The sequence below is a fragment of the Camelina sativa genome, chromosome 13 (genome assembly GCF_030686135.1).
Source record: "Camelina sativa cultivar CO46 ecotype springtype chromosome 13, ASM3068613v1".
Classification (NCBI taxonomy): Eukaryota; Viridiplantae; Streptophyta; class Magnoliopsida; order Brassicales; family Brassicaceae; genus Camelina; species Camelina sativa.
In genome coordinates, this window is record NC_141892.1 from 8,679,452 (window position 1) to 8,701,643 (window position 22,192).

At 35.7% G+C, this 22,192-nt stretch overlaps 2 protein-coding genes, 1 long non-coding RNA gene, 1 other non-coding gene and 1 pseudogene across 5 annotated transcripts; 4 read left to right on the top strand and 1 right to left on the bottom strand.

Moving 5' to 3' along the window:
* The first annotated feature begins 1,164 nt into the window (after positions 1 to 1,164).
* LOC104738072 (uncharacterized) lies at positions 1,165 to 5,823 on the top strand (annotated as a pseudogene).
* Positions 5,824 to 11,711: 5,888 nt separating this feature from the next.
* On the top strand, positions 11,712 to 11,818 carry LOC147929325 (small nucleolar RNA R71). Its single transcript, XR_015579078.1, has one exon. It is a non-coding gene; the product is annotated as a small nucleolar RNA R71 (small nucleolar RNA).
* Positions 11,819 to 13,581: 1,763 nt separating this feature from the next.
* Positions 13,582 to 14,861, bottom strand: LOC104736170 (uncharacterized). 2 transcript variants are annotated; one of them, XR_015578313.1, is made up of 5 exons: positions 14,629 to 14,861; positions 14,330 to 14,399; positions 14,171 to 14,240; positions 14,015 to 14,076; positions 13,582 to 13,796 (listed from the first exon to the last, which is right to left on the bottom strand). It is a non-coding gene; the product is annotated as an uncharacterized LOC104736170 (long non-coding RNA). The 2 variants fall into 2 exon arrangements; XR_759534.3 differs by lacking the exon at positions 14,629 to 14,861 and having other exon boundaries at positions 14,330 to 14,607.
* Positions 14,862 to 15,974: 1,113 nt separating this feature from the next.
* On the top strand, positions 15,975 to 21,251 carry LOC104736172 (serine/threonine-protein kinase TOUSLED). The gene is made up of 16 exons (XM_087481868.1): positions 15,975 to 16,403; positions 16,716 to 16,805; positions 16,965 to 17,168; positions 17,441 to 17,491; positions 17,659 to 17,766; positions 17,872 to 17,916; positions 18,642 to 18,754; positions 19,063 to 19,129; positions 19,218 to 19,287; positions 19,414 to 19,508; positions 19,605 to 19,784; positions 19,865 to 20,075; positions 20,167 to 20,431; positions 20,509 to 20,563; positions 20,630 to 20,794; positions 20,903 to 21,251. The coding sequence occupies exons 1-16, from the start codon at positions 16,161 to 16,163 to the stop codon at positions 20,996 to 20,998; spliced, it is 2,058 nt and encodes a 685-aa protein (XP_087337994.1). The 5' UTR covers positions 15,975 to 16,160; the 3' UTR covers positions 20,999 to 21,251.
* A 98-nt stretch (positions 21,252 to 21,349) lies between these two features.
* Positions 21,350 to 22,050, top strand: LOC104736173 (protein CHLORORESPIRATORY REDUCTION 42, chloroplastic-like). Its single transcript, XM_010456107.3, has 2 exons — positions 21,350 to 21,699; positions 21,815 to 22,050. Exons 1-2 carry the CDS (start codon positions 21,350 to 21,352, stop codon positions 21,927 to 21,929), a joined length of 465 nt encoding a protein of 154 aa, XP_010454409.1. The 3' UTR covers positions 21,930 to 22,050.
* Positions 22,051 to 22,192: the final 142 nt, after the last annotated feature.

Genomic DNA, 22,192 nt, shown 5'->3' on the forward strand with positions numbered 1-22,192 from the left:
TCTTTATGGAAAACATGAAAAAAAGAAATATACAATCAAACCAGGATGATGACAATAGTCTAACAACACCTAAGAGAAATAGACTACTTCTATCTGATACTCCTCAGAGTGTTCTTACTCAAAATCAAACTCAGGGCAATTCATCCATTCCACTAAACTCAGTATTTTCGAGAGTGTTCAAAGACATTACAAACTTACCACATAAAAGACGTGATATACTCGATACACCATCAAAGCCACATCAACCTTCCTCCAACGATTCTCTTTTGGAGTCTGGTAAGAAGAGAAGATATATTCAATGTTAATTTCCGCAAATTATACTATTAATCTCACAAAGATATTGAAACATTATGCAATGTCATAGTATGTTTATCAGGGTCAGAGAATGTGTTCAATGGATCTATTCAAAATAGCATACAAAGGCCACCTACGTCTACTACACCTTCTACTTGTGTATTTGAAAGATTCAGAAACAAACTAAAGGCGTTTAAAAGGGATTCAGTCCGTGATAATCAATCAGTATCTAACAAAGATGAAGACAGATGTGAGTAATAGTTCGAGAATCTTTCACTACTATTTGTATGACTTATATCTTCATACTGTTCTTTACATATTATTTATAATCTGGCTCTGTTGCAGTTCAAGATGATCATTCAGCCTATATTATCGACCGCAGTCCTACCATTAATTTACAAACAGCAGAAGAGAATTTTTCAAGTCTACCTAGAAATTTAGAAGCTGAATTTAATGACACATATTGGCCAGATTCTTCTGATGGTATATTTTCTTACTAATTTCAACCACTACATTAACCAAAGTTCAGTCATCTTATTACATTCTAATTCGCAATTGCAGATGAAAATCGTTGTGATATGGAGCAAACATATTATTTAACAAGCAGTGATGAAGACATGTCGGATGATGCAGCACCATTAAACTTTGTTGAAAGACCTAATCCCATAGATACAAGAGGAGGCAAATCAAAAAAACTCAGAAACAAATCAAAAAAAGAAGAACATTCTGGTACGAATTCAAATGAACAAGATTCTTATTATTATTTCCTTTGTAAATTTTTAAAAACTATCATTTCTTAATGTACGTATATATGCAGGTTACTTAGACCATGGTGATCCAGAATATAAGTGTCAATTTTGTGGTGCATTTATGTGGTACGATGAGAGGCTTAACAAGAGGAGAAATGCCAATAATCCATCATTTTCTCTTTGCTTTCTACAAGGAACAGTTCAACTTCCACTTTTCAAAGAATCACCAGAGTTTATTAAAAAAATGCTTACAGGTACTGATCGATTGAGCAAACATTTTCAGAACAATCTAAGAGGCTATGATATGGTTTTCGCCATTACTTCTCTTGGTGGGAAAGTTGATAAAACAGTGCATCAAGGGAAGGGACCAAATATGTTTCAACTACAAGGATCTAATTACCATCTTATTGGTAGTATGAAACCTAAAGAAAAAGATTATGCAAAATTCTCACAACTATACAACGTCGATACTGAAAATGAAGTTCCAAACAGACAAACTGTTATGAGGTTAGCTACATTTAACTAATTACATTATTATATGTAGTAATATTTTCTCATAGCTGTTTAAAAGTTTTATTTGTTCCCCTTGCAGTAAAAGTAAAACGAGTACTACAGGTGGTGGTAAAAAGAATTTGAAGAAGGAAATAATAGAACCGCTTATTAAGATGTTAGACGAAGTAAATCTTTATGTCAAGCATTTCAGAGCTGCTAGTTATAGGTTTGCATCTAATGCCGACGAAACTTTCCATATGAGGATCATTAGTGATAGAGTTGGTCTTGATGGTCGAAATTATACAAATCCTACTGTACCGGAGATAGCTGCCTTAATTCCTGGGGATTTTGTCAAGGAAATGCCAGAACGAGATATCATTATTGAGGAAAAAACAACAGGATCCCTACAGAGAATTAGTGAAATTCATCCTTCCTATTTGGCTCTACAGTATCTGTTGATTCACATTTTTGGTGAAGATGGATTCAGACCTGGAATTCAGAAAGGATTCTTAGGGAAACCCAAGACCAAGAAGACAAAGTGTATTAGTATGAGGCAATGGTTTGCATTTCGGATTCAAGAGAGAGAGGCTGAATCAAATACTCTTCTACTATCTAGGAGGTTGTTCCAGCAGTATGTTGTTGATGCCTACACTGCCATCGAATCTAACCGCTTGAAATATATCAAACTGAATCAGTCTAAGATAAGGTATGAGAATTACAGCTCTATTAAGGAAGCAGCCGAATCATGGGACATAAATATGGGTGAACAAGGCAATCCTATTTCAATTCCATCTTTATTTACTGGTGGTCCAAGATATATGGTTCAAAGTTATTACGATGCTATGGCCATATGTAAACATTATGGCTTCCCTGACCTTTTTATTACATTTACATGCAATCCTAAGTGCCCTGAGATAACAAGGTATGTTAAAGAACATGGTCTCAATGCTAATGATAGGCCTGACATTATATGCCGCATTTTCAAGATAAAGCTAGAGTCCTTAATGTTCGACGTGACTGAGAAGAAACTACTAGGGAAAACAGTTGCAGGTACGACATTTATGCAATTATTGGTTTTAAGCATTCAAATCAATGGTCTATTTTAACATCTTACTTTGTTTTTGAAGCTATGTATACAATGGAGTTTCAAAAAAGAGGTTTACCCCATGCTCATATACTGTTGTTCATGGATCAGAAAAGTAAGTTGCCCACATCTGATGAAATCAACAACATCATATGTGTTGAGATCCCAGATAAAGATAACAAACCAGAGCTATATGAAATCATTAAAGATTCAATGATTCATGGACTTTGTGGAGCCGCTAATAAGAATTCCCCATGTATGGTTGATGGGAAGTGTTCAAAGATGTATCCTAAGTCGCATTCAGAGCTAAATAGAGTTGGTAAGGATGGTTATTCTATATACAGGAGGAGACGTTCATCGAGTTTTATTGAGAAAGGTGATTTTAATTGCGACAACAGATGGGTAGTTCCTTACAATGAGAAGTTATGTATGCGATACAGAGCACACATTAATGTAGAATGGTGCAACCAAACATGATCTATTAAGTATTTATTCAAGTACATCAATAAAGGACCTGATCGTATCGCTATTGTTGTGGAGCCAGTTAACAGGACATAAAGTACTACCACGGCAAATGTGTCTAACCCAAACCAGAATAAAAAAAAGCAAAGACGAAATCAAAGATTACTTCGACTGTAGGTTAGTCCTAAAGTTAAATAGCTTTTTCTGCTTTGAAGTGTACAAAGAAGTTTTCATGTGATTAATCTTTTTTCAATGATTATTGTGTAGATATGTCTCGACCGCGGAAGCTATTTGGAGGATCTATAAATTTCCAATACAGTTTAGAACAACTCCTGTCCAGAAACTGTCATTCCATATTGAAGGCAAGAAACCATGTTACTTCAGAAAAGATGCCAATATAGATGAAGTGTTGGAAAAATCTATTAACGAAGACTCGCAGTTGACAGCTTGGTTCTACCTGAATCAGATTAATCCTACCGCTAATCAGTATCTTTATTCAAAAATACCAGCTCATTATACTTGGCAGGGTCAGAGAAAGCAATGGCGAGAAAGGAAAAAAGGGTTCTCCCTAGGGAGGATTAATTATGTGCCACGCCGTATGGAACCAGAATATTTTATGAGAATCCTCCTTAATATTTTCCGAGGACCAAAATCGTTTGACGATATTAAGACATACAAAGGTGTTATTTATAACACATATAAAGAAGCATGCTTTGCTCGTGGTATCCTAGATGATGATCATATCTTCATTGATAGTCTCCTAGATGCAAAGAAATGGTGTTTTGGACCTCAACTACGGAATCTCTTTGCTAATATGATATTGTCAGAATGTTTATCTCGACCAGATCATGTGTGGGAACAAACTTGGGAACATCTTTCTGAAGATATCAAAGTCATGAAAAGGAATGAATACAACAATCCAGGTGACGAGAACTTTGCTTTCTCCTTGCTTATTAATCTTATTTGTTAATTTAGTGTTATTTTTGAGTCATAATTCTATTGGTGAAAACAAATTTGCAGATCTAAACTTGACCGATGCTGACAAGAGGAATTATACGTTGGTTGAGATAGAGAAACTGATGTTGATGAATGGTAGCTCGCTTTTAGGTATTGAGAACTTGCCGAAGCCATCAAGAGAAAGTATTGACAATTCAAATCATTTGATTGTTGAAGAAATGAAATACAACCGTGAGGAGCAAAAAGAAAAACATGACAATTGGGTTAAGATGCTAACTGCGGAGCAAAAAATGATATACGATGAGATTTTGGATGCTGTTCTAAATGATAAAGGAGGAGTTTTTTTTCGTTTACGGATTTGGTGGTACAGGGAAAACGTTCATGTGGAAGACTTTATCGGCTGCAGTTAGATATTGTGGGATGATTGTGCTTAATACGACATCTAGCGGCATTGCTTCACTTCTGCTTCCTGGAGGTAGGACTGCTCATTCTAGGTTTGGCATTCCTATAACTCCAGATGATAATACATCATGCACTATGACACCAAACTCTGATGTAGCCAAATTAATGGAAGAGGCTTCTCTAATCATATGGGATGAAGCTCCAATGATGAGTAAGTATTGTTTTGAGAACTTGGATCGGAGTTTAAATGACTGTGTTGGGAAGTTTGGAACTAAGCCATTTGGAGGGAAAGTGGTTGTTTTCGGTGGAGATTTCAGACAGATACTTCCAGTTATACATGGTGCAGGTAGGGCTGAAATTGTTCTTTCGGCATTGAATGCATCTTACCTTTGGGAACACTGCAAGGTACTAAAGCTAACGAAGAACATGCGTCTTCTTAGCAACAAGCTTAGTGTTGATCAAGCAAAAGAGATTATTGAGTTTTCAAATTGGATCCTAGATGGGGGTGATGGAAAAATCTCGGAACCAAACGATGGAGAGGCTCTAATAGACATTCTTGAAGAGTTTCTGATTACAAATGTTGATGACCCCATTGAAGCGATCAGCAGAGAAATATATGGGGATGTTGAGTTGTTGCAGGAAAAGAAGGATCCAACATTTTTCCAAGAGCGAGCTATTTTAGCACCCACTAACGATGATGTTAATACAATAAATCAAAGCATGCTTGACAAGTTACCAGGTAATTCTATTTCTAAGCTGGCTGAGTTATAATTTTATATCATCCGCAAATTTAATTATTATCTTACATTTTATCATTTGTTGTTTGTTTAGTATTAACATTATCATAAAATTGCAGGGGAAGAGAAAATCTACTCTAGCAGTGATAGTATCGACCCCACTGATTTAGAGTCAGCTGAGAACCTCATTTTCACACCAGTTTTTTTAAACTCTATTAAAATTTCTGGTTTACCGATGCATAGTTTACGCCTAAAGATTGGTGCTCATGTTATGTTGCTTAGGAATCTAGACCCTAAAGGCGGTTTATGTAATGGAACGAGGCTTCAAGTAACTCAAATGGCTGATCATGTGTTAGAAGCTATGGTTATCACAGGAGACAGAGCAAGAGATTTGGTGTTGATTCCTCAAATCTTTATCAAACCTTCTGACACCAAACTTCCATTCAAGATGCGTCGGACGCAGTTTCCAATTGCTTTTGCCTTTGCTATGACAATTAATAAGAGTCAGGGTCAATCGCTTACTGAAGTTGGTCTTTACTTGCCTCGACCAGTATTCTCACATGGTCAACTGTATATTGCTTTATCTAGAGTTACTTCTAAGAAAGGGTTGCAAATATTGATTGTTGACAAGAAAGGGCAAATTTAGAGGCAAACAAAGAATGTTGTCTTCAAAAAAGTTTTCCAGAATTTAGGAAACTAAGGATAGGCTACAAGGGAAAAGGTTTGTAAAAAGTTAATGTCTATGATTTTTATTCATAAGAATCTATTCGACTTACGTTTTCTGAATGTTCCATATATATTGCAGGTTACTTTTGGAGGAAATCAACTTCATATGAGCATGTAGAAGTTGAGCCCGTCTCAGTTTCAAAATAAAAGCTCAAACAATTTAATTTTCTTTTTTTTTATAGACTTTTGCTCAATAAAAACCCAGTACTATTACTTTCTCTGTCTTTAGAAATATGTTACTACTACAAAATATTTTGATAAAATAGGGGAAAACAGCCTGTTCGATAAATAACATCTTAACATCTTAGTGAATTAGTATAAATATTTTATTAAATAGGCAAAATATATTGTAAAGATTTAAAATTCTGTAAGAAGACATTTATGGAATCAGGTCAGAAAATGTGGATTTGGGTTATCGTCAGTAACTACTTTGCTTATTTGGGTTTCAAGAATCACTGGAAATACGTGATTTGAGTATATCACAAATCATAGAATATACTTTTTCTATATTCATCTCTATATTAGTAGAAAAAGAAATTGGAAAATAAAAACCCTAGATGGAAAAACCTTTACAAATACCACTAGACAGAGAGAATAGGAAGTCTCATCCTTAAAAACTATTCACTTTTCTACATTTTTCAAAACGCTTTTGTCACAGTATGGATAGTGGGAAAGAAGCGAAAAACATCGAAGATCTATTGCTTGCGGCTTGGTTCGATCTCAACAAATACTGTCTAGAAGCAAGAGGACTAACGTTTGAGGACATTCCATTGTACTTTACTTGGAATCCGAAAGAAAAAAGCTTCATAAGACGGAAGAGAACAAATGGGAGTAGAAGGATATCGTATATGCCAAGTAAGTTTGAAGGTCATAACAGCTTGAAACTCCTTTTTTCGTTTTCTAAAAGGACCACAATCTGATGACGATTTGAGGACTTATGATGATGTCGTCTATGACTCATACAAGGACGCATGTATGGCCAGGGGATTAATACAAGAATGATTATTCTTTATGTTTCAGTACTTTTAAAATTTTTCTAAATTTTCCGGCTTTATCATGTTTAAGTTGTTTTGTGTTTTCATTTTTTAAATGGAAATGATATTTGATATGCTCAAATTAATCCCTAGATCTACTCTCTCAAATTAAGAGGTCACTGCAGTACTTAGAGATCGAATTCCACAATGACTCTAGATTACACAATAAATTGTAGAGTTTTATGATTACACTAAACAGAATAAATTGAATTAAAATAAACAATGCAAAATATTAAATAAAAGCTGTGTAAATTCAGATGATCAAAAAGCTAGGCCTAGGAAATTTCTCAGGAAATTATGAAATATTAAATCAATAAATTAATTAGGATTCAAACAATTAAAACTCAGATCTAGAACTCTAAACTTTTCTGTAAAATAAATCAGTTCTCACTGCAAATATTATCTAAATTTAAAACCAGAAAATCCAAATCTCTTTGTAAAATTCTAGGTTAAAAATCAGCTTTAAAAACAGGTTTAGATAAGTTCACAAAATTACTAAATCAAATCTCTTTGCAAGAAGTAATTTTGCTCATCAAAATGTTTTATCAGGAAAATCAATTATATTTTCATATCAATTTATTTTCCTAAAGTATTAATTCTAGGTGATCAGTCAAGAATTAATATGAAGAACAACCTATGATGAAGATCTAGAAAGATAATGAATCCTAAATAAACAGATCTAATAAATCATAAAATCTTTGTGAAAAACCCTAAACCTAACAAGTAAACTACTCAGACATATTCAATGAAGAACAAAACATATTTCTGAATAACATGCAATTAAAATTAAAAGAGTAAAAAGGAGTTCAAGAATTCTTCTCTCAAAGCAGATCTCTCTCTGCAAAGCTCTCAAAATCTCACAGTGTTGCAGGAAAAATAAAACTCTCTAGAATAAAACTTAATGGTTTACAAAACCTAAAAACTATATATATATGTCCTAAAACACGTCAGGGATTTGTGTTGCAAATATGGAAAACTTTGGGGCAGATTTGTAAAACTTCCAAAACTTGATTCTTCTTGCGGCTAAACATGGTGTCGATCGATGCTAAGGCAGTGTCGATCGACACTCCTTCTCTGTTCTGACTCCAAGTTCGTTTCTTCGGGATTAATGCTCCAAAATGATCCAAATTGCTCCATCCGTGCCAAAATCCTAGATAACTTGTAAAGACTCAAAAACATCCTAGAAAACGAATCAAAAGACTCTAAAAGCACACTTATATCATGGTTAAAAACCACAAAAACCATGGTATATCAATTCCCCCAGACTTAACCTTTGCTTGCCCTCAAGCAAAACATAAGCTTAGACATGTGAAAGAGGTTTGAAAACAGGGAACTCACTCAACTGCATGATGATTCTTATTCACACTCTTCATTTACCTGACTCAAGAACTTACTTCTTATACTTAACCATGATAAACATCAACATTCCTTACTCAAATCCCACAATCCTCTGGAATCTCTAGTCTCACCATTGTCATCTCATTACATAAATTAAACAAGTATAGGTGAGTTTTTACCTTGAGTGTATCGATCAGTAGCATATGGACTCTCTTCAAGCCAAGACATTCTTTATACATCTCCTTTTCTCTCCCTTTTCTCACTTCCAATGGACTTTTTTTTTTTATTAAAGTAATCAAAGATGTAAGTGAATACCGGGGTCACAGGTAATTTACCTACCCCTCACTTCCAAGCTTTGTGTGATCATTGACTCAAGAGTAGAATAATGAGGTCACTGGTAATTTACTTCCCTCTCTAAACTGATCAAAATCATCTCATCTTTTTTTCTCTTCTTTTTTTTTTTTTTTTTTTTTTTTTTTTTTAAGTACTTAAGGGAAGAGAGAGGGGAGACATACGTTGAAAAATTGCACTGTCTTGTATGGCCCGAAGAAGAAGTCTAGTCCGCTGATTTCCAACCCAAAAGTAAGAGATTAAGTCCGGTTAAAATCCTGATAAAAGTTGAGACAACGTTGGTTTAACCAGATATCCATTGAATAAGGGCTTTCGGGATTGTTGATACAGCTCATAGTCTTTCTAAGCTTCAGTTCTGAGATCAATAATAGTAAAATAATCATTAGAGTGTTAGCCAAATAAGAGAAATCATTAATCAAGATCATAATTCCCAAAGACAAAAAGAAAAATTTGACTCAAACTTTATGGTTTTGACTGACAAAACTGAAACTCAAAAACAAAAACGTAGTTAGTAAATAACCTCCCCCAGACTTGAACAACACTGTCCCCAGGGTTATCAAGTAAGAGAAAAGCAAAAAGAAACAAAAACGTATTGAAAATTGTAATGAAAAAATGAAATGTTCTCGGGTTACCCAACGGTGTCGACCGACACCATTTCAGTGTGTCGATCGACACTCATCACGAATGGTGGTTTGTTGGCCGAAATTCCTTGTTAGTTGCAAATAGTTGTGTTGATGGATCAATCCTTAAAGAAGCACTCAAATACAAGTTAAAAGCAACATGATAGATAGACAATTCATAATTTCAAACAAAAATCAAACAAAAACTGACTCAATGCAAAAATGAAAATGACTCAAAAGGAAAAGAAAAACCTAGAAGTGGGTTGTCTCCCACTTAGCGCTTGTTTTCAGTCATTAGCTTGACTGTGTCGAAGCTCAGGCAACAGGTGGATCAGAACATGGCAATGCATGCTTCCAAGAGAATGTCCTCTTCATCCAAGGGGGTGTATAAGCAGTATAAGAGTGAGGTCTACCAAGGACATGAGGAGCAAGACCATGGTGGGATTTAGGGATGGGTTTGCTTCTTTTATGTCCTGCAAAATCATCAACAGAAGAACAAGCGCTCTACGATAATCTCGTGGCTTGGTTAACTACAAAACAGTTTTTGTACCTTTAAAAGTCTTATTGATGATTTGAGGAGGATTAAGTGCAAAAGATGTGTACCTTGGCCTTACCTGCGGGTTCTGGAGTGTGCAGTGAGAAGTTTTCTGTTTAAGAGCAGCTTTCTGGTTTGAAGCATAGAGAATGTCCTGCGAGTTCTCAATTCTGGTCAAGTGTGGGCTCGATCGCGGAGGGGTGTCGATCGACACTGAGCCTGTTGCTCGTGTAGCAGAAACTTTTTCAATAGAAAAAGTCTGTCCATCAATAGTATGAGCTCTCCTCAGCTTATGCATCTCAAAGTTCATACTCAAACCATCCACATGTAGTGTTATATGTCCCTTCTGTACATCTATGATTGCACCAGCTATAGCCAAGAAAGACCTTCCTAAGATGAGAGGGTCTTTAGGCTCTTTATCATACTTTAGCACCACAAAGTCAGTGGGAATCATGAAGTTTCCAACCTTAATTGGAATATCCTCTAAAACACCTTCAGGAATTCTTCTGGATCTATCAGCTAAGATAAGAGATATCTGAGTTGGCTTGAATTCTGTCATCCCAAGTCTTTCAGCAACAAAATGTGGTATCAAGTTGATGCTAGAGCCAAGATCACAAAGTGAGTGAGCAAACCTTCCTGTGGAGATAGAGCAATCAAGTACAAAGCTTCCAGGATCTGGTTACTTCTTTGCAATCCTACTCTGGATCATTGCACTCACTTTCTCAGAGACAACTACCTCTTTCTTCTTCTTCTCTTTCTTTCTCTGTGGAGGCTGGTTCAACAGAATTACACTGACATCTTTTGTAAGTAATGCTCCTTCCTCAGGGCTCAAACCATTTGATACCATTCTCTCCACATACCGCTTAAGTGGTGGTGAAAGCTTTACCGCATCAATCAAAGGCAGCTCAATCATCACCTTGTCCATCATTGCCTTGCATCTAGCTTCCTCAAGCTCCTGCTTGGACCTTCTTGGCTTAGGAAAAGGAATCTTCGGTTGGTACACCCTTTCAGCAACTGCTGGAACCTGAGATTTTGCAGTTTTGGGTTCGGTCTGAGAGGGGTGTCGACCGACACCCATGTGGTGTCGATCGACACCATCATCTGGAGCTGACAGATTTTGCGATTTCTCTCCCTTTTCTCCAGAAACAATTTCACCATCATTCTCATCTCTCACTGATATGGCATTGCAAGCATGTTTGGGGTTTGACTCAGTTCTCCCAGGGAGAAATCCCTCTTGCCTCTTGACGGATCCAGCAGTTTGCGCAACCGACTCTCCAGCTTCTTAACATGAACATTCAACGCATCAATCCTCCCAGTAAGCTCTGTGTAGACATTATCAATCTTCCCATTGAATGTCACTGTCATATTCTCATGTCCCTGAAGAAGCTGCTCAAGCATGGCTTCCATCTTACTCTCAGAAGAAGTATGTGGCGGAGGAGACTGATAAGATGAGTTCTCATAGGTTATAGTATAACCATTGTTCTGTTGCTGCTTCTGAAAGTCAGGTTTGAGGATGTACCCTGAAGAGTTCCCACTGTAAGGTCGGTTGCCTTGCTGATTACCGAATCTCTGACCCTGATACCCAGCTCCATACACATAGTTGACATTTTCCTCTGTATTCTCTGGCTCTGGCTCAAATGTCTCAACCTCAGTAGCAAATTGGACTGACTTCTTACCCACTAAAAGATTGTGAACTGAATCTAGCTTGGCATTAACAGAAGCTAGCTGTTTTGCATCATATCCTCCATGCACTATCTTCCTTTCAGCATCTGCTCTCTTAGTGCTATTTCTGGAGGCTAAATTCTCAATTAAATTTTCAGCTTCTTCTAGATATCTCGTCTTGAAGTTCCCATGGCTGGCAGCATCTAAAGCTAACTTATATTCCTAGTCAATTCCTCCGAAAAAGATACTCAGCAGTTGCACTCTTGAGAAACCATGGTGTGGACAATCTCTTTGATAAGCCTTGAATCTCACCCAAGCTGCCTTGAAAGCTTCATCAGGTTTTTGCTTAAAAGAGGACAGCTTGACTCTCAGCTCATCGGACATGGCATCATCATAGAAGTAGTTCTGGAAAGCCACCTTGACGTCATGCCAATTTTTCAATGATCCAGCTGGCAACTGTTTCAACCACTGAGATGCCTCTCCTGCAAGTGAGTAAGGGAAGAGTTTGCAGAAGATGTAGTCCTCAGTCACTCCATTAGCCTTGATACTGGTCACAAGATCCTCAAAATGCTCAATGTGGTCCAAAGGCTTCTCATTGGGCAGGTTAGAGAAAGGTCTCTGCCCAACTAGTTGAAAGTATGCAGGTTTCAACTCAAAATCATTCCTTTGGAATGGAGGAGGAACAATAGCAGACCGGTTCTCATACACAAGATCAGCCCAGTTGTCGTCAGCAATGGTCCTGATCAAGTCCCGGTTGTTGTCCTATCCTCGAACCCGGTTATGGACATGGTTTGCAGCTCCACGTCCGTCTGCAGGAAGGGGGTGTCGATCGATACCCTATTGGTGTCGATCGACACCATTGATAACAACAGCTTGCTCATCGCCAGCAGCAGCTTCAACAAGCACATTGCCTTCTGCATCAATCTTTTGGCCCTGCTCATTGCGCAAGTGGCCCTCTTGATCTTTCAAAGCACCATCCTCATCACGAATCAAAATTATTGTATTAACCATCTTCAAGGATTTGGCTGCTTTTCTGTTCTCACGCTCAAGTTTTCCCAACTCTTGGTTTGAAAGCTTCACAGTAGGAATAGTCTTGTTGCTCCTTGTGTGAGGTCTAGGAGGCATACACCTGAAACACCAAAGAGAAGAAAAACAAAAATGTGTAAGTAGAAAATAAAAACAAAAATTTAGACGAAATTAAAAACTCAAATCTAATGGTAGATCAAAGAGTCTCCGGCAACAGCGCCAAAATTTGATATGCTCAAATTAATCCCTAGATCTACTCTCTCAAATTAAGAGGTCACTGCAGTACTTAGGGGTCGAATTCCACAATGACTCTAGATTACACAATAAATTGTAGAGTTTTATGATTACGCTAAACAGAATATATTGAATTAAAATAAACAATGCAAAATATTAAATAAAAGCTGTGTAAATTCAGATGATCAAAAAGCTAGGCCTAGGGAATTTCTCAGGAAATTATGAAATATTAAATCAATAAATTAATTAGGATTCAAACAATTAAAAATCAGATCTAGAACTCTAAACTTTTCTGTAAAATAAATCAGTTCTCACTGCAAATATTATCTAAATTTAAAACCAGAAAATCCAAATCTCTTTGTAAAATTCTAGGTTAAAAATCAGCTTTAAAAACAGGTTTAGATAAGTTCACAAAATTACTAAATCAAATATCTTTGCAAGAAGTATATTTGCTCATCAAAATGTTTTATCAGGAAAATCAATTATATTTTCATATCAATTTATTTTCCTAAAGTATTAATTCTAGGTGATTAGTCAAGAATTAATATGAAGAACATTCTATGATGAAGATCTAGAAAGATAATGAATCCTAAAGAAACAGATCTAATAAATCATAAAATCTTTGTGAAAAACCCTAAACCTAACAAGTAAACTACTCAGACATATTCAATGAAGAACAAAACATATTTATGAATAACATGCAATTAAAATTAAAAGAGTAAAAATGAGTTCAAAAATTCTTCTCTCAAAGCAGATCTCTCTCTCCAAAGCTCTCAAAATCTCACAAGGTTGAAGGAAAAATAAAACTCTCTAGAATAAAACTTAATGGTTTACAAAACCTAAAAATTATATATATATATATATATATGTCCTAAAACACGTCAGGGACTTGTGTTGCAAATATGAAAAACTTTGGGGCAAATTTGTAAAACTTTCAAAACTTGATTCTTCTTGCGGCTAAACATGGTGTCGATCGATGCTAAGGCAGTGTCGATCGACACTGCTTCTCTGTTCTGACTCCAAGTTTGTTTCTTTGGGATTAATGCTCCAAAATGATCCAAATTGCTCCATCCGTGCCAAAATCCTAGATAACCTGTAAAGACTCAAAAACATCATAGAAAACGAATCAAAAGACTCTAAAAGCACACTTGTATCATGGTTAAAAACCACAAAAACCATGATATATGCAATATTAATAAAGGATCTCTTTCTTTTCTAATTAAGGTTGGCAATCATTTTACCTAAGCTTCTATATGCAACAACCAATCAAACATATCAATATGAGTTTTTATAGAAGATAAGAAGACTTACCATTTTAAATTATGGTTGATAACTTCATCTCCAATCTGAGGAAAAAGATTCCGTGAAAGTACCTGAAATATATTACAGTTTTTTTGTATAGTCCATTAATAGTCTATAAGAAATCTGAAACCAATAAACTTGGTTTACAAGACTACATAAACTCACAGTTTAATCCAGCGTACATGATGTTTCTCTATTTGTCCGTCTGTTTGGTTAGATCTCATTCACATATTTACTGAAAAATTAGAACATATCAATAAGACCATTAAAAATTAAAGCAACATATTCATAACTACTTAAAAAGGAATATTGCAATAGTCTCACCTGAGCAAGAAGTGTACTGTCTCAAAGATTGAACGATTTTGACTTGAATCCGAAAGCCAGTCTTGAATTGCTTGATGCCATTTGTAAACAATAATGAGAAAATGAACCAAAGAAACAGTTAAAAATTGAATCTTCAATTCATATATAATTTATAGACATTGCTGAAGGAAATATATCTTGATAAAATTTATGAAAACGAATTCTATGAATTACTGAGAATGAAAACAATATTAATCAGAATTGAAACCCATTAAGGTAGTGAAATGTAATTTGATTTACTGTAATCAGAATCAACTTACCCAATTAAAAGAGATGCGTCGGAGATTTGTAAAGCACACACCCAAATCCAAAGTATAATGAGATTTGGTTGTTCTTGATTACGGCTGCCTCCCCAAAATTGGATAAAAGAAAACGGACTGGGAGTGTGTAATTGAAATAATCGTGTTTCAATCAATTTCTGGTATAGAAATAGAGTTAATCAAATGTTTTGAGAGGTGGAAATGCAGTCGACGAGGTTTTTTGGTGAGGGTGATCGGAATATTCACTTCTCCAGAAAACGTTTTTTTTTTTTTTTTTTTTTTTTTTTTTTTTTTTATCAAAGGCCAACTCAATCTGTTTTTTATGATTTTTTAATATCCTCAAAACCCACTGTCGGCCCAATTAGACCCAAAACAACAAAAATGCTTCCTCTGTTTGGTCTATCAATTATCTTCACTATAAAAACGTTTGTATATTGGACTGAAATAATGTACAAAAGAAACGTAGGTTACGTTTGACAAAAAAAAAAAAAAAAAAACGTAGGTTACATTATATTATAAAGTTAATTTCATGTATATTTCATCCCCTCGATGTTATCTTAGACAATTTAGAGATACAATCTTACTACACATTTGAGTTATTTAAAATAAACATGTATATAAAATTTCCCCCCGCGCTGTAGCGCGAGTTTGACATTTGAGTTATTTAAAATGAACATGTATATACAGTCAAGTTCTAGTATAGTGTCAAAGATCTACCATATCTTATTTATTATAAATTGCTGAATTTTATTATTTAATATAGTAAAGCTAATCTATGTTATGCAGAGCTAGTTTGAATATCACCTAAGTATTTAAAAAAGAGACAAAAAAAGAGATTTAAATACAAATTATTGATGTATATTTACAAAAAAAAAAAAATAAATATATATATATATATATATATTTAGTTTATTAAGAATACAAACATATTCAATGAAAATTTAATATTTTACTATACCAAAATTAGATATTATAGTTTTTTTTCATTTATATTTTAAATCTAAATTTGTGCGTGTAATATCTAGTATATTATTGTTTAAAAGTGACGAACAGATTTTCTAATTAAAGAAAAAATACATTTAATAGATAATTTTCATCATGTAATGGTATGAAATACAAAACAATAACATTAATGGTTAAAAGTAATGGTATATTTTATTTTTCCAACTCTTTTGCTTTGTGTATCGGTTCAATATTATCGGATAATCCCGAATTATACGGAAATCAAAATCCCTGCTGGTCAAGGTCAACTATTATCCATGGCACTATATGGTAAGAAAGTAAAAAAGAATGTAAATGTAAACTTACCAAAACCTATTTAAGTTTTAACTCCTCCACGTGGATTTGCAGAAATAGCATGAAAATTTGTTGATGGGTTTGTCTTTGGAATCCAGATTCTAGCTTTCAATTCCCTTAATTCTCCATTTAAAAAAAACCCTAATTTCCCCCATTACCCCCCCGAGCTCTGGCTGATCTGGGTAGATTAGCGAGTGAGCTGTGCGTTGAAGTAGTGTCCGCAAGTGTGTTTGGCAATGTCGGATGACATGGTGATGCATTTCTCCTCGAATTCTTCTAATCAGTCGGATCACTCTTTGCCCGACAAAATCGCCAAGCTTGAGGCTCGCTTGACTGGTAAGACCCCTTCCTTGGCGAAGCCACCACATCAGCAGCAGCAGGTCTCTGTCTGGTCATCTGCTTCTGCCGCTGTCAAAGTCGTGACTTCCACACCTCCCGGATTGTCCGAGACCTCTATCAGTGATTCAGACGACGACGAGGTAACCTCAGTAATAAATATTTCGATTTCTTTTTGCCATGGTTCTTAAGCGTCGTTGGTAATTGAATTGTTTATCCCACTTGCTTGTTGTTGTTGATGTTCGTATCCTCTATAGATAGTTCCCTTGTATGTGTTTGTGCCTTTTGATCAAAGTGTTATTGCAATGTTGGCTACATATCTTGGCATTGCAGATTCATCTATATATATATATATATATATATATATATATATATATATATATATATTTCTTTCTTGAACAAGAGATACAGAGTTCCTTTTTAGCTAGATCTCATTCTCGTTGTTGCTGCCTCAGAATACTGGAGATTTCTTAATCCGAGCTAATACCAAAAAGCGGCAGAAAGTTCAAGAGTCTAACAACTTCGCTGCTGTTGATCATGCTGAGGTAGTGCTTTTCTTGTTTGTATAAGGTTTTTTTACCTGGTTGATGATTTTCTTGGCATAATTCTGGTGTGTATTGTATAAGGTTTCTATGTGGTGTTGTTACAGCTTGTTAAGTTTTGTTTCCTCGTATTTCTTTTTAACTACTATTGTCGAATTGAAGCTCCAAGAGGCAGCATATGATGGAAGGAAAAACGATGCTGATTCCAAGACAGGCCTTGATGTAAGTAAGAAGAAACAAGGTCGAGGCCGGGCTACATCAACAGGCAGAGGGCGTGGTTCTAAAGCTAATAATGATGTCACAAAATCTCAGTTTTTGGTTGCACCAGTATCAGCTGCAAGTCAACTGGATCTCTCTGATCAAAAGGTTAATATTGTTTCCTTCATCTGATCTTACATGCAACCAGTCTTGTGTTCATCGAGGATTTACATTTACTGGACTTAATTTCATTGACAAAATGTTGGCATGTGTTTGATGTTCTTAACTGAAGTAAAACTTTTTAAGCTGTCCTATGTGAAAAACTAAGCAGGACAAGAAAGAAGTACTTTTCTCACTTATTTATTGAAGAGAATCTTTATCTGGATTTGCATTGATATCGGCAACCTGACGTAGTTTATCGATGAATATTTATTCTTCAGGATTTTAGGCCTGATGGACAGCACAGGAATGGTGAATGCTCTTCACAAGATGTAAGTTTATCCTCTAATGTCCTTTACTTCGTAATCGTCTAATTTTGTGGGACTTATCTGCATCTTATAAGTTGGGTATAAGAAGTGAACGGACTGTTAGTCTGCTACAATGAAACCGCATAGTTATATCTTTCTTCATTCACTCTTTGTTGCTTGTTTATAAATAGGAAGGCGTGACATCTTTGCGTGCAAAAATCGCTGTGCTGGAGGAGGAATTGTGTAAATCTCGACAAGATTCTTCTGAGTATCAGCACCTTGTCCGGAAGCTCGAGAATGTATTGTGTGAATGCCTTTCAGATTTAGACAAATCCTGCTTATGCTATTACCATTTTTGCCTGTTCCCATTCGCCTGCTAATAATCCTAATAATGATCTATGCAGGAGGTAAAAGATCTAAACGATCAGGAACAACAAGGGAAACAAAAGGTAGGCAAACTTTCATTTCCTCGTCCTAATATAAATTACTGAGAACTCTTATGATCTTTTGTTAAATTTTCCACCACTATGGCATGGTTACTTTTATTGTTATCAATGAATCTTAGAGTAATATACAGTTTCCTCATTAGAAGCATGGTAGTTCTATCCTGAGAAAGGTAAAGCATTGACAGTCTCCTGATTTGCTTAGAATGTTCACTAAATTTAATGATGTTGCTGTTGCTGGAAAACTGAAATATCTGTGAAAGCTTGGATCTTGCATAGTCTATCACATATATACTCTATTTCCAGTGAGCTCTTTTCATAAAGCATTTATTTAGGTAAAAATAACATGCAATCTATTGCCGATAAGGACCTTATCATAAGGTCTATGTGCATTGAATGTGGAACCTAATTGTAAGGAATAAGGATCAACATTATAGCCTTTTTTAATCACTCATTGTGAACGAGTTTTTGAAAACGAACTCGGTATCTTCATATTAACTTGATACTTAAATTGGCAGAAACTTTTGCACACCCTCTAGCAATATTCTCATTAGTGTAGTGAAGCAATTATCGATATTCTATGGTTGCTTTTCTCTGTTATTATTTGGTGTAATATCTTGTGCATACGAATAATTTTCACAATCTTATGCAAATCATGCGGAATTATTTGGTGTAAGCTAACAGTGCACTTGCTAACTGCAAGCTTTGAACCTTTGTTTTTCGTGATGTAGACAACGAAAGTAATCTCTGACCTTCTCATATCTGTTTCCAAAACTGAGCGACAAGAAGCAAGATCGAAAGTCAGACATGATTCTTTGCGATTGGGCAGTGTTGGTGTTCTCAGGTCTGCCATATTATTCCATACATGTTCTTTTGGTCTTAGTATCTATCCAATATATCCTTCATCTATGTGCTCATTTATCACAAGTATTGAGAATATACTTTACGGGGAGATATAATAAAACATGTATAGCAAATATAGATTTGCTTTCTAGTAAAATCATTAAACCAACTCGAATAGAGTTTTAGAAAAAAATTATTTTTAATGTTTCTCTTCAACCCGCAGCTCTCTCCTCTGTTAGGTTACAAAGTTAGTTTCATTTGTGATCAAAATTCAATCCATTAGCTGTGTGGCTATTCTGGTGTTTTCAGGACTGGAACGATCATAGCTGAGACATGGGAGGACGGCCAAATGTTGAAAGATCTGAATGCTCAACTTGTAAGTTAAGCTGTGTACCAAGGGATATTCATTCAACTAATATCAATAAGTAACTGTTTTGATTTTTCTATAAATTTGCAACGAGAAGAAACAATTGTTGGAAACCAAGGAGGCTATTGAGAGACAAAGAAAGCTCCTTAAGAAACGACAAAATGGTGGTATGTTACCTCAACCCTTCTTAGTTTGTCAGTGAAGTCGCAGTCTCATGTAATGTATGTTGTGATATCTTCCTTCTACAAATTGTTATGATGTTTAGCACCCTTGGTTTTTCCATTTGGTTGTAGATAAGAGTGACGGAACTGACACAGAATCAGGAGCCCAGGAGGAAGATGTCATCCCTGACGAGGTTTACAAGTCTCGTCTTGCTAGTATTAAGCGGGTATGTTTCTCCTTATGTATACCTCAGCTTCTTGTTTCCTCTATGTTGATTGGGTTCTGGTTAGGTATCATATATCTAGTGATTTTACCTTTTCAGGAAGAGGAAGTTGTTTTGCGTGAGAGAGAAAGGTACACATTGGAGAAGGGGCTGCTTATGAGGGAGATGAAGCGCATACGAGATGAAGATAATTCTCGTTTCAACAATTTCCCAGTTTTGAATAGCCGATATGCGCTTCTAAATCTTCTTGGTAAAGGCGGATTTAGTGAAGTCTACAAGGTCAGAACATTGATATATACTATATTCTCTTACATGTGAGAAATATTTTGCAAAGCATTTGATATTTGGATTTTAAGCAGGCATATGATTTGGTGGATCATAGATATGTTGCATGCAAGCTTCATGGTTTAAATGCCCAGTGGAGTGAGGAAAAGAAGCAAAGTTATATCCGCCATGCCAACAGGGAATGTGAAATCCATAAAAGTCTTGTGCATCACCACATTGTTCGTCTGTGGGATAAATTTCATATTGACATGCATACATTCTGCACCGTTCTGGAATATTGTAGTGGTAAATTAGAATTCTCTGATATCTTCGTAGATAAAACAAGGATCTTATCCTGGAGTTTAGTTCCCACTCTTATGTTTTGAATTTCTTGCAGGGAAAGACCTTGATGCTGTTTTAAAGGCAACACCTAATCTTCCTGAGAAAGAGGCGAGGATTATCATTGTGCAAATAGTTCATGGCCTTGTATATCTGAATAAAAAGTCACAGAAGATAATCCACTATGATCTGAAGCCCGGGAATGTTCTGTTTGATGAGTTTGGAGTAGCAAAAGTGACTGATTTTGGTTTAAGCAAGATAGTTGAGGACAATGTTGGTTCTCAAGGTATGGAGCTTACATCACAGGGAGCTGGAACATACTGGTGAGCAATCTAGTTTTCGTCTCCTTGATATGGTCTCTTTCTTTTTAAGTCTCTTTTAACAAGGTTATGTAATTCAGGTACCTCCCCCCAGAATGTTTTGAGCTTAGCCAAACTCCTATGATCTCATCAAAGGTCAGTGATATCCTTATGAGATTATGTTATAGAAGTTTTGTGTTATTAAACTGTCTTGACATTCAGGTTGATGTATGGTCGGTTGGTGTTCTGTTTTACCAAATGCTATTTGGGAAGCGACCCTTTGGACATGACCAAAGCCAAGAACGAATATTACGAGAAGACACAATCATTAAAGCCAAAAAGGTTGAGTTCCCAGTAACAAGACCTGCCATATCAAATGAAGCAAAGGTAAACTAGACATGCCGGTCTCAAACCTGGTTTAAGTAAAAAAATGGTACTAAATGGTCGTGAAACTGTATCTCCATCTCCATGTTCTCACTGTTGCATTTATTGCAGGATTTGATCCGACGGTGTCTAACATATAACCAAGCAGAGAGGCCTGATGTTCTAACAATGGCACAGGATCCATATCTCTCCTACTCTAAGAAATGAGAGTGTGTAGCCTTCACAAACAAGCCAGAGATACCAAAGGACCAGATCGTAGAAATATTTTTTGGTATAGATTATAAAGTTTTTTTTGTTTTGTTTGTCTAGATAATTAATCTCCCGGCCCCTTGAACAATATTAATTTCGGGTGAATATAATTCGTCTGGCTTCCTTTTGTTATGTAACATATTATGTATGTTCTTCATGTTTTTGAATAGAAGAACATGAGCTGAAAAAGTTGGAAACAGGTTCTTGTTCATTATACTGTCTGCTCCTCAGGTTAAATTTTAGACCAGATACAAATATGATCAATCGATGGAATTAAAATAAACCGAAGATTAAACCAAGGCAAAACCGATGATTGGTGACCACTGGCTTGCAAGCAATTACTACAAGACAAAAGAAGTCTACTTATCCACTCGTACCCACAAGAAAAAACTCACACTTGCTTGTTCCATGGCTTGCTCCGTTGCTTCTTCAACTAGATTTCCCAAGATGCAATCCGGGGTATGGTACAGTGGATCTTTCACGCCAAGAGTCATTGTGAGATGCTGTGAAACCGCAAACGAGCCTCCACGACCAAAATCGAAGCTCCAAGTGGGATCACCAATCATCATCGTAGAAGCCCCCAAAGTTATAAAAACAGCCGCTTCAATGCCTTGTCTTAGAGCTAACTCTGGCTTGGTCAAGCCTGGCGATGTTGGAAGGTCTTCTTCTTCTTCATCCAAATTCCTTATTTGTTTTTACAACCTAGTAAATTTTTGGACAACACTCAGACTCTGAACTCATCATGTAACTTTTTTTTTGATATGGTTATTGCAGAATCGTGTCAAGAAAACCAAAGGACTTGTGGGCAGTTCGACTCTCCATTGGAACGTATCTTTTAGATGGTAAATATTTCAAAGCTTTGGAGCTTGACGAAGAAGCTTCTGATTGAGATCATAGATTCATATATACAACAATATTGATAAAATCTAAAATCTTTCAAATATTGATATTGTGTAAGGAAAAGTTTATTTTTTTAATAAAGAAAATATCATCATTTTTAAAGGAAAAAAGCCTAAAAAACTGCCATCTATTTTTTATTTGAACGTTTAATACCTCGTGTTATTTTATTGGAAGAAAAATATTTAGTTTATTTAATTTTGTCATAAAAAACTTTGGTTTATATAATTGTTGGTGAATTCGTATAAACGAGTT